Source organism: Natrix helvetica, assembly GCF_964273705.1.
Source record: "Natrix helvetica genome assembly, chromosome: 6".
NCBI classification, from domain to species: domain Eukaryota; kingdom Metazoa; phylum Chordata; class Lepidosauria; order Squamata; family Natricidae; genus Natrix; species Natrix helvetica.
In genome coordinates, this window is record NC_138553.1 from 54,102,422 (window position 1) to 54,115,199 (window position 12,778).

General features: G+C 41.2%; 1 protein-coding gene across 5 annotated transcripts in view; it reads left to right on the plus strand.

Moving 5' to 3' along the window:
• The first annotated feature begins 1,164 nt into the window (after nucleotides 1-1,164).
• Nucleotides 1,165-12,778, plus strand: part of NELL2 (neural EGFL like 2) — a 407,393-nt gene continuing 395,779 nt past the window's right edge. For 4 of the 5 annotated variants that reach the window (XM_081957428.1, XM_081957430.1, XM_081957429.1 and 1 more), the window contains exons 1-2: nucleotides 1,165-1,691; nucleotides 2,085-2,213. In XM_081957428.1, the coding sequence (XP_081813554.1) occupies nucleotides 1,634-1,691; nucleotides 2,085-2,213 (187 nt within the window). In that variant the 5' untranslated portion in view covers nucleotides 1,165-1,633. Of the gene's footprint in view, nucleotides 1,692-1,849; nucleotides 1,921-2,084; nucleotides 2,214-12,778 lie in introns of those variants that run through there. The other variant, XM_081957431.1, reaches the window with a different exon arrangement.

A 12,778-nucleotide genomic window follows, 5' to 3' on the forward strand; every position in this document is an offset into this window, starting at 1 on the left:
GAGTGTGCCTCATTGGGGAATGTGATTTATGACACAGACTGAGGGGAGGGAAGGAATGGGTAAAGTTCAGCTATAATTCAAATGAGGCTCAGATCTGACTGCAATAAGGTATTGCTAAAATGGTGCTCCTAATAAATGACTGGTTTTCTTTTGAAACTTGGCTTGAGACTCATGAATCAATTAGGGCATCTTTCGGAAATCTGCGACATATTGACTAATTGTCTCATCTTCCCCTTGGAGCCTATGGTAAAATTCATGTTTGCTCACCATCTTTGATGGTATGCGTGCATAATGTGTCTGGAGTGATTCCTGGAGCGTTCACCACAGTACCATCTGCAACTCTGTTGGTTCAGACGCTTCAGCCATGTTGAGGACTTCAGGTCCACACTAACTCAGTAAAAGTGCCTTCTTCCTATTGTCCGTAAGAATACTAACGATCTAGTGGATACTGTCCGATCCACTAGGTCGTTGGCTTCCAGGAAACACTGGACTCGGAACATATATTTCTTCCAACTTTTTTTGGCTGGGTTAAATGGTGTTGGTAGGGTATGTGTGGTCATCTCCTTTGTCCTGGTCAGTTCAACTCCTTTGTCCTTTGTTCTCTTTGAATCCCATCCTCATGCCAATGTTATGTTGGGAGTTGAATGAAGAGGCAGGATCAGCATAGTGACTTCAGTTCTTTATTGAGTAGACCAGTACATCGAAGTGGTCAAGTTCTTGACAGCTCCCTCTTTTAAAGGAAACTGTCAGGCAGCCCAGCCACTGAGATTTCTTTACTTTCCCTCCTGATCTGTTTGACCAATGGGTTCACAGTATGTTAATTTCTATTTAAGAACCGGACCAAAGTGAAGCCCCTATCCAAGGCTTCACTATATTTACATATGTAACAAAGGTGGATGGCTTTGCGTCTTTGGCAGAAAAGTGAACGCAGGAACGAAGCCTCGAAGAGGTCCAATAGGAGAAGGATTTCCAGGTTCTCGGTGCTTTCCCACCTGCGGAAGGGACCGAAGCACGTGTTGAGGGGCGTGGGAGGTGTCGTAGGGCGCCTCCCTTTCGCTGCCCACTCGCCTGTCATCACCTGCCGCAACCGCCTCCTCCTCTTCCAACCTGTCGTCGCCTCGGCCCCTTTTGATGCTGCGAGGAGGAGCCTGAAGCCTCGCCGGTGCCGTTGGATAGAGCGGCGGTGGCAACAGCAGCGGCGGCAGCGACTCCTGCCGCTGCTATTGGTAACGGCTGCGGGGCTTGGCGAGGAACCCCGATGGGAGAGAGCTAGCTAGGCGCGCCTTAGGTTCCTCTTCCCTACGCTACTCGCCTCTCTTCCCACCGGGGAAGCACTGCCTCACCAGCGACGAGCTCTCCGGCTCCCCCCCCCCACTGTTTTAGGGACCGGGGCGGCTTGGGGGTTTGCGGCGCCGGGAGGCTGCTGCTCTCGGCTTGACACGCCCGGGAGGATGCTGCGAGCTTTGGGGATGGTTCTCATCTCGTTGAGCTTCGCCTGCAGGAGCCTCAGTTTCTCCTGAGGGAAAAGAGCCTCCGCGAGAGAAAGCTCGGGAGGCTTCGGGCATTGCATTTTTCCACGCGATCCGCTTCCGGAGGAGGACTATGGACTGATCGCCGCTCCCTCTCCAGTCCTATGGGGTCCCCACCGGTATTCGTGAGCACTTTGTGCCTGCTCTTCTGCCTGAACTCAGGTAACGGCAAGGAGCCGAGTGTTGCCCATCGATTCCCCTTCTTCCCCAACCCCGCGCGGTGCCTTTGATCTGACCAGCTCTTTGTTTCTCATGGGGAGAATTGGGGTCTGTCTCCGCCAGTGAAGAGGTCGGGAGGAGAGTTGGAGGCCAACATCAGACCCCCAGGACTTTTGCCAATGGACCGCACGAAACTAGGTCTCGTAGTCTAACTGTGCGGCTGATCCAAGGGGTGCGTAGTCTGACTGTGCGGCTGATCCAAGACGGTGCGGCTGATCCAAGGGGATCTCGAGTCGTGAGTCGTTAGAGAGGAGAAGATCGGGGTCGGGGAAGAAAACGGCGGAGGGAGAACAGTTGCCCCCATTCAGTGGTAATCTTTTATTTTTCTGGATTCAGCTTTCGGCATTGGCGTGGACCCTTCAGTGCAGATTGTTGTGCTGAGCGAGTTGCAGTTGGGGGACTCTGTGGCTGGAGTGAGACAAGTTCCGGGACTGCACAACGGCAGCAAAGCGTTCTTCTTCCAAGGTAAGAAACCTTTCCGCCCAACCTTCCTGGGTTGCAGCGGTGGCCGGGGCTGATTCTCCGGGAAGGGGCGGCTGAATCAGCCTAAACAATCCGAGACCTTGCAGACTCAGGCATTTGATTGAAATTTTTACATTAATTTTGAAGACAGGCGCTATTCCATTGGGCTCACCAGGCAAGATTTGGTCTAAAGGATTCTTCCAGTGCTGTTAAAGCTTCGCCTATTTCCTACTTCCCCCTCTCACTTCCCTTCCCTTTTCTAGTTCTTCTTTGAATGATAGAGGTTTCATTAAGGGTCAGCGGGAAATATAGTGGCAGATGGCTTATTTTGCTAGCCATAGAAAGTCTTGCATAATAAATACAGATTAGACAGGCTGAAATTGATTTATTTGCTAGGACAGGCTAAGCTTTTGGTTTAGTTGTCACTTAGAAGAAAATGCTGGCAATAAGTACATTACAGTGTATATCTGGCATTACAAATGTTGCATAAATAATGACAGTCACTCAAACATATTTGCCTTTTCCTTTGATTAGAACTCCCCAAATGAACAAAATAGAAGAAACTCCATTATTTCTATATACAATAGTAGTTTTAAATTAAGCTATTTTTCCTTATGAGTTTTTTATTCCTTAGTTTGCAAACAGCAACACTTTCTCTGAGATTGATATTTAATGAATGATTTTATAAAGATTAAATATTTCCGTTGAAAGTACATTCGTTGTTTCTATTTGGATTTATTTTAGCCAAATTACATAAATTAATGTGTAGTGAAACTAAGCTGTGGAGCTTATTGCATTTTTTAAAAAATAGTTAATGTATAATTTCTTTAATGTTGATAATTATTATTTCAATGTATTCAAATTGTTTACAGAGTGGACTAGTAACAATATATTGTTATTCCAGCAATGACACTTTTTTTTTTATTTCTTCCATGGTGTCAAATGTAAGGCAAGTGTAACTTTATAAAACAAACGTAAAACAACTGTTTTCACCTGTCAATAAAAATTACAGCCTTTTTCAGATTGGGATAGAATCCAAAACCCCAACCAATTTCAGATTTTGATAATGAACTATTCCAGACATTTTTAGAGGTCACCAGGTTGGGAAAGGCAAGTCCATAGCTGCTCACATAATCACTGGAGGTTCTGTAGACACTGTTCTTCTACAGATCAACCAGAGTGTGTCACTATAACCATTATCAGATAATATTCTGGGCATTTAAATAGAAAGATTGATACTTGCTATTTTTATATAGAGGGATCGTCATTGCCCCAAGATCTACAATAACTACAACTCAACAGAATGAAAATCTCAAAAGTCAGCTTTGGGACTAGTAACACAAACACTTCACAATGGTGTTTACATTGTTGTAAGGAATAGATTTGTTCTTGTCTTTTCTTTAAAGAAAAATATTTAATAGTTTTATTTGACATTTTAAAAGTTTTAACATTTGTTTTTGTTTTGCTTCTACTTCCCCTTTTTATTCTCCCCCAATCAAGTCATTCAGTAGAAGCACTAATTTTTATTTCCAATCTATTACTACATACCACGAATCTGTGGTGCATCATAGCAAGTGATATAAATTGTTCATCTTGGATGAAAAATAAATGAATATATAGAAGCATCTGCCCTACCTTATTTTGATTCTTATTGCTGCCATTTTCTGATTTTCAGAGTTCTGAAAATCTGTGCAATTTCTTGCCCAAATGATGAAAATATATTTGGTGTCCTACAGCAAATAAAGATCTGTAGGCATTCAAAAATATTCCTTACCTAAGCTAGGCATTTTGCTTAACATATATTAGTGCTTTATAGCTAATTGTAAACTGATTCCAAAATCTGGGTAGATGCCTGGAGATCTTATTGCTTCATACAGAGATAAGAGTGATTGCTCCATGTGCCAATAGTGACATGCTACCTAAAAATTGCCTGCTATTAAGGAAATGTCTCTTTCTCTGTTGTCCTACCCCATCACAAAAGAGAGAAATCTGGAATGGAAGACAAAACAGGAATTGGATTACCTCTAACTATTCAAGATTCTTATCTGGTTTTTCATTGCTGAACTATACTGTATGTTATACAGATCAAATTAAGACTGATTAAGGAATTGGGAAAATGTAAAGTCATAACATCGGGGCCATATAAAATTGTTTTGCCATGCAAATCTGCTTTATCCTGCTATTCCTGGAATAATATCACTAAGAAACCAATCAGATGTTTCCTTGTGATGCAATCTCATGAAACCCATTAACTATGTGCTGATCGGCTGCCTAGACCTGGTCATATAGACAGTATTTCTGATTTCTTTGCCTCTGTTGGGATTATTTTTGTCATTAATTATTCCATTCTTGTGTTTATTTGTGTATCTCAATGTGTATGTGTGTGAGAGAGAAAGTGTGTGTGTGTGTGTGAGAGAGAGAGAGAGAGCGAAACAGACAGAGATAGACAGACACAGAGAGAAAGAGAGAGAGAGAGAGAGAGAGAGAGAGAGAGAGAGAGAGAGAGAGAGAAGAGGAAGGGAATAAGGGAGGGAAGTGACTACTTCTTTTGTCACTGGGCAATCTGTCAGGCTTGCCATGGTTGGCAAGGCAACAAAAAGAACAAGCAAACAAACAATCAAACCCTTTGGAGAATAGATTCCAAGGTAGCAAATTTTCAGATATAAAGGCATAAATAAAGTTTATTTATGCAAAGTTTCAAATAAATTGTACAAAAGTAATATAGCTATTATAAATGAATTTCTGTGACTTGATATCAAATATATGTTTCATTTATAGTGGAATTAAGGCTTAAATGATTTCATTTTTCTCCTGCCTATAAAATGTGGCATCTGTCTTTAGTAACAAATAGATCTGGTATCAGACTGTTTGTTTTTCACCAAGTGAGCTTTCACATCACCTCCCACTTCAACTGCATCCACTTTAGCTAAGGAAGATTGGTGCTTCTTTCCTCCCCCTTTCTCACATAGCCAACACAGCAAGTATCTGTCATTCTTTTGCAGATTATCTGCATCTGTTGAGGTTGAAGAGCTCCCCTCCCTTCTCTCCCCCTCCAGGAAACTTGGATGAAAAGGACTATCTCTTTCATCCTAAAATGTCATTTTTCATATGGAGAGAAGAGGGAAATCAATCTTTATATCCTCCAGAGAAATAACTACAAGTGGGCAGTTTCTGATACTACAATCGCTTGATCAGATGCAGTTCCCAGATCAAAACTCATCCCTTAAAGATCTGATCAAGCTGGGTGGGAGGCAGGCAACTGCTTATTGTAATTTGGAGATCAGAGACAGCAAGGAAAGAGAATTCATTTCAAAAATATATTCACTTATTATTCTCCCATTCTCCCAAACACATTCAGAAGTTTGTCTTGCAGAAAGTTTCTGATTGGCAGTCAACATATCATCTACCAGTCTAAGTGCCTTTTTCTTCAGGGTTTTAATTGCTAACAAGTGTTATAGGAGGACTGAAGGGCTAGTTAGGAGACTTGGACATATGTAGATATGGCAAATGGAATTGGTAAAGAATATGGAATTTTCCAGAGTCTAAATTCATTTCTGCCAAATCATATATTCCAATTTGCTCCTTTTCATTGAGATCCATCTTGAATTCCTCACCCAAATGAGATTGGAATATAAGGAGCATGAAAGATATTCAAGGGCCAAAATAGAATACTGGGAAGTGGGTGTACTTCTATTATAGTTGATGTTGCAGATAAAATAATAACTGGATTAATCTAAGCTGACATACTGAAAGGACCACTACATTTGGAATTTTGGATTTTTTGCCGGTTCCAGGGACACATGAAAAGTAGTGACTAGTGAGCAATGTGCAATCCCCAGTAGATTATCATCACCAAGCCTACTCGTGATGATAGTCAACAATACATTTATAGGAAGCTTTGGCAGGATTAATATGTTCCTTGAGGAGATAGTATGCTGTGGAGCAGGGGTATCAAACTCATGTCATCACAACAGCATCACATGATATATTGGGACTTTCCCCCCTTCGCTAAATTGGATATGGACGTGGCCAGAATGTGACGCATCTGGCCCGTGGGCTGTGAGTTTGAGAATGTGGGGCATTGGAGTGAAGAATATAGCAGTTGGTATTGGGAAAGCTATAAATTGCTTGAAAATGGGGCATGTATTTAGAATATAAAGCTGTCATATGAGAATTCAGCCATAGACAATAGTTCAGGCCAGTTGTCTTGTTGGTAGTTCAAAGTAAAACTGTTATTCCAGGATTGAATATGTCCTTTATGTATCCCCATGAGATTGTGGTTGATGTATCCAAGAAAAATAGAGCTTAACATCTAAATATTGGGGAGAGGAGAGGAGAGCTGACATTGCGATGGCACGACGTGTGATCTTGTTGCTCCAAGATTGCAGTTGAATTTCTGCCACTCGACAGTCCATTTGGACCTAAACCATCCCACAGAGACAGTGATTGAGAAGGGCACCTCCTGCTGATCTCAGGGACACCGCAAAGTCCCTGAAAGATCCAGGAATAGCCCTTTTTTCCCGGTGATAGAAACGAAGCTAATGAAGCTGGGACAGCTCCGGAACGGGAAGAAAGCAGAAAGAGAAAGTGTGTTGAATTGGTGAGGAAATTTTATTATTAGAGGAAGAGACTACCCAAGAAAAAAATATAAGTTAAGTTAAGATTGAAGACAGAAGACTGTAAGCGGTGAGATTGATCTGCATTGAATTTAGTGTGTTATCCAGTTTCTAATTTTTTTTCACAGATGGAACTTTTGTAGGGGCTCCCTATTTTTTAAACTGAATGGATTAATTCTTTCTTATTCTTTTTTCACTTTTGCTTATACCTATGGATTAAAATTCTTTTTTTTAAATAATTCTTGATTTGATTGATTGGATTGTTTTTGATCTCCATTTAAGGTTTTTTTTTCTTTCTTAAGCTTGGAATATAAAGAAGATAATAAGAAGGATTATAAAGAGGGTTGCAACAACAGGAGGAAAGCGGTTACACTGCCACTTAGAGGCTGGATGCTGGATACATTGTTTTTTCTTCTTTCTCTTTGATCACTTGAGATTCAAGGTTCTTTCAGTTTGTTTACTGACAGTGATAGTAGAAAGAGCACAAGTTGTTTATACAGGTGCCTTTTGGAAGTTCTATCACTAGCTACTGGAGGGAAGACAACATTTTGTCTTGAAAGATAATAAATGAACATGTTTGAAGTTTATTAAAATAGCCTTGAACCCCATAGTGGCAGTGTCTGCAAAATTGAAAGAATGGTTCAGCAGGAAAAAGAAACTGTAACATTGCAAATGATTATGTTTGAAATCCAAAATCTATTAGTTGTGACAGAGAGAATTGAAAAGAGGTTGGAGAATATGGAATACAAAACAGAAAAATCTGATGGAGAAACTGAGGATGCTTACCAAATGAAGAAAGTGGAGGACAGAGTTCAAAAGATGGAAGAAAAAAAATGAGCAAAGAGATAAGGAAACTGTGGATACTGACAACAAAGTGAGCGTGGTTGGTAATGGCAAGAGCGGAATATGGAAAGGGGAGATAGATGGATTGGAACTCTACCCCAGACTTCAAAGCACAGAAGAAGAAAAGAGAGAAAAATTGACGGAGATAAGGAGATAAATCTTGACAGAATCACCAGCGATAATCAAAGATAAGGTGATGGAAAGAACAGATGTTGGGTTTCAAGCTTTTATGAGATACGAAAGGAATAACATGTTGCCAAGAGAAGTTTATACAAGATTTATTAAGAAAGTAACTAGAACATTAATGCTACAAATGGCAAGAGATATAAGACCGTACTATTACTGGAAAGATACAGGTTGATGCAATGAAAATGTATAATAAAAAATTAAACTAAATTTAATTTACTAGTAGTATGCATAAAATGAAGCGACAATAGCTATAGTTAAATAATGATTAATAATGATAACAATACATATAGATATATTAGCTCGATAATATGAAATTTTATATAAACAACACATGGAGATTATGAGAGGAGGTTTAAAACTTTTATCTAGAATATGTTATAACGATATATTGTGATTGGATGATCTTAGGATGATTTAATGGAATGTTATCATATAATTCTATTCTAGATTTTGAATATTATATATAAAAGGATGTAAAAACAATTATAGTCAAATTAAGGTTGAGATATAATAATTGTGATATACATGAATATAGGTGAATTTAAAATATGCGATTTGTATGAAAAGCAGATGGTGACTATGGAAGAGATGCATGGAAATACTATAACCAACTGACACGCTTCCTACAATTTGTAATGGAAGATGGTATTTTTTATTTTTATTTTTATGTTTGTTTGTCCTTGTCCAAAAACAAATAAAATTGTTTTTTTAAAAAAAACATCTAAATATTGGGGGAAGGAATGCACTTCCAAAACAAGCCATAAAATGAATGCTATTTCAGAAGCTGATTGGGGACATCTTACTACCAAAAAATATAGCAGATGAGTAAACAAGCATTCTCTACTGCACAGAGAAGTCTGTTAAAGAAAACAAAATCATCCACTTTTGTTAAAAGGTTCACATTAACTAGTACAGCACCTAAACTCTTGAAAAAAGTGACAGTTCAGTAATAAAATCCAAGGAAACAATGTCCCATGGCTCCTATGAGACTACAGGCTTGTATGACTAAAGGTTTCATGGCTAAAGGTTTAGCAAATTAGGTATGATAAGAAGACACATATAGTAGGCTTTGACATTTGCTTGGATATAAGGGCAATCAAATCTTCCAAGTTAATGAGATCACTTCCGGTCCCTGTAGGTGATGGACATGTTGTCCGCTGCTCGTCTCCCTGGTGAGCTCCGTTCAGGAGCACAGGGGGCCCTGGAGGGGTCTCCTGCCGCAGGGCAGCTTGCTGGAATCCCCCAGACTTGGTGGCAGCTGGTGGGGGTGTTTCCAGACTCGCCCCAGGAGCTGGGGAGCGGGGGGGGGCATGAGGCAGCTGCGGGCTGTTTGCCCTTTCACCAAATGGGCTCTGGGAGGAGAGAGTTAAGCGAAAGAAGAGCGGCTGAAATGCCGGTGGGAAGAGATCCACCCCAATCTCCTTAATCATCGCTAACAGATAAGCAGCAGACTATTGTAAGTTTTTGTTCAATCCATTTGAAACTGGAAGATTAGAGAGGGGTGTTTCTTTCTCTTTACCCCCCCCCCCCCCGGACAAAGTGGCATTTGAACTAATCTCTATATTGGAATGGAGAGAGAATAAAGGCTGACTTGCCACTTGTACTAACTATCTGAGAATGATTGATATCACAGCTGCAAGAGGTTACTGCTGAGCTGTTTTCTTAAAAGGAAAAAAAATTATGGAACTCCTTGTTCTTCTCCCTGCGAAAGGAGGAGCCAAGATGGCAACCCTTCGTCTTTGTTTTTGTACCTATAAATGAAGCCTGCCTTTCAAAACTACCTTTGGAAAAAGAATCTCTGGTAATTGTATTAATACTCCCTGGATCTCTCCCGTTACGTGGTCTTCCTGATTAATTCTGACTATTTGATTTTTCCTCTTTCTGATGTACCTTCGTGCCTTGGAACTGTGAAGGAGAACTAACTTTTTACTTTTGGATTTGCCTGCTGCCTGGGACCGACACAGCTATGTGCTCCACTGACGCCATTCTCTTTGTAAAAGACTTATCACCTCTGAACGCAGATAAATGGGGCCCAAAAAACCTCCAATGGGCAAGTCATTATCGACTCCTGCCCCTGCCACCTCCAGTCCAAGCATGCAGCAGACGAAGATTACTTCATTGTTACAACAAGAAGGGACTGGAGAGAGCTCAAAGGAGGAGGGGGCAGCTGGATTGGGGGAGGAGGTTAAGGCAGTCCGGAAGGGAAATTTAGAATTGGAAAATTTTATGGCAAAAATAGAACTTGAAAGAATGTCCTTTTTTCTCAGATTCCAGAACCTACCAGAGACAGAAAATGAAGATCTTAAGGATATTATGAGTGCAATTTTAGCAGAATATATTAAGAGAAATAAAGAACAGTTGTGGTGGGATATGGATCTGGTTTACAGGATTAATTCAGCATATGCTAGAACACACAATGTTCCAAGGGAGGTACATGTTAAGTTTCTTAGGAGGACCATGAGGGATGAGGTGCTAGGGGCCCAAAGGGAGGGACCATTAAAATATAAAGATAAAGAAATTACCATCCTTAAGCAAATTCCGAAAAAAATAAGGGAAAAAAGGAGGAAGTATTCCTCCTTATCAAAGAAATTATACAATAAAGGAGTTTGGTTTAGATGGTTATTGCCAGAGGGAATGTTGATTTTTTTGGTAGGGAAACAGAATTAGAATTAATACAGTGGAGGAGGCTGAAGCCTTCATTAAAAAACATAGTTCTCTTGTAGAGGATGAAAATAGGGGAGGTGGTGAAAAAGGTAGTAATGTGCAAGATATGAAGGAGGGGGGGGCTGTGGCTCCATCAGGGGACAGGGAGGAGGGAGCAATATCGAAAAGGCTTAGGTCACAAAAATAAATGCATTTGAAATATTATGATAATTGTTAATATACTAGAAAGTGACAAAGAAAGAGATGATTGAACATATGGTTGATATAATGTAAAACAAGATTCTGTTTATGCTTATCTTTTATATGTTGTTTTTAACATTGTAAAAATTATGAGATTTGGGGGGATTTCTACCACTAGCAGGGGAGCTGCCAAAATTTTCTTTGTACCCTTTTTACCTTTCCCTATAAATGTTCAAAAACCAATAAAATTCTTTAAAAAAAATCTTCCAAGTTAAAAATGGATAATCTTAAATTTTCAAATATGCCTGATTAGTCTGCTGTCATAGCAAAGCTTCACTACCCCATGTATTAAAATGTGTATTTGGAATGCATAATCAATTTTGGCCAATTCTCCCTAGTCCTAAGAAAGAAGGAAAAATGAACTCCATGTTCCCAAGAAAAAGGGAAAGTTGAAGGTTACTTGTCTATGTTTTTACAAAAAAAGTCTTGGCACTGTTGCATGCACATACTGAATTGGGTGGAGCATGTATCTCAGTGTAGATTCACCATCTTTGGCTTGGTGCCTTGCTGATGTTCTGCCATCAATCAGAGAAAGGTGGGTGGAATAAATGGGCAATAAAGCTGAATTCCTTTATGAGGGAAAACAGAGTGATTTAGAATCCAGTTTGTGCTTGTGCATCTTGAAGACTGTGCTCTGAGAGTGGAATTTCAGCAGCCCTCAGTATTTCCCAAAACATCTCAGTGGTGCCGGATTAGCTACCCATAGACGCATCATGGGGAAGGGGAAGGGAAAACCAGGGGTTTAGTTCTGTATTGGTGCATGGGAATTTCAGATTCTGCTTGATTTTACTGCAATCAGCATCTCTTAATAAAAGTAGCCATTCACTTCAACCAAATGGAGTCAAGAGTTTTATTCCCTAGGAAATCAGACTGCAGCAGGTTTGACATTAAGCAGAATCTGCAATTGTAGACAACCCAGTTGTCACCTCTACCATGGGGATCATGCACACAATGTCGGCTCAAGAGAGCAACCAGGAGGAAATTGAATGCTGATGGGAGCCTTCATCCAGGCCCCTTCCCAAGCTGGATCTCTCTGAGTGGATGAGAAATGAGGTCGGCTGCAGTGACCTGCTGAGATCCAGATGGTCCCTGGCCATCAGAAGGAAGGAGGACTTTGAAGAGAAGTCTGCAGGGATGACTTTTACTCATGGAAGCCACAGTTGCCACCACTGGGAACAGAGGATGGAGCTGGAAGAACTGGAGGAGAAGGAGGAAAGGATGGGAGGAGAGTATGGGCAGGCCAACAGAACAATGGATGAAGCAGGGAGGGGGCTTTATGTGTGTGTGTGGGCTTTCAAAAACCTCAAGATGCACAAAGCCCTTGCCTTCCAGCCAGATGATCAGCCATGTCCAACCTCAGCAACTGATGTGGCAGTTGCATACACTGCAGCAGGCAATGGAGGAGCTGGATCTAAGCCAGCAGCAGCCTCTGCAGCTCCAGCAGCTGGAGAGACAGCCCATGGCAGGGTCCCTGCTGGACTGGTGCTAGCAATGAGAAGGAACTGCAAGACCCCACTACTGAAATTTGATGGAGATCTTCAGCAACTGGGGTTCTTCCTGGTCCAGGTTGAACCTTCATGCAAGAGTATGGTCATGAAATAGCTACAGAGAGTGGCAAGGTGAGATGTATCCCCATGGCCCTGGAAGGGCCTCAGTGAGGTGGATGGTCACCCTCCATAATGACATTGCCCTGGAGCTGAGGAACTTCATGGCAGGGCTCCATAAATACTTCAAAAACCCCTTGCTGACTGCAAAGCCTGGGACCACATGAAAATAATCAGCCAGGGCTGAAGGAGCATGGTCAAAAACACCCAGGAGTTCCGTGACCTGGCCTGCCGACTTAATGATTGGCCACAATGATCATCTGTTTCAAAGATGGGCTAAATAATGAGGTTCAAAACACCTGCATCTCCAGTGGTGCCACCTCCCTCTTCATGGCTGGTATGTCCTGATTGAGGAAGCACAGATTGAACTTGTCTGAAATAAGCATTGCCCAGGAAAGCGGTGGCAAAAATT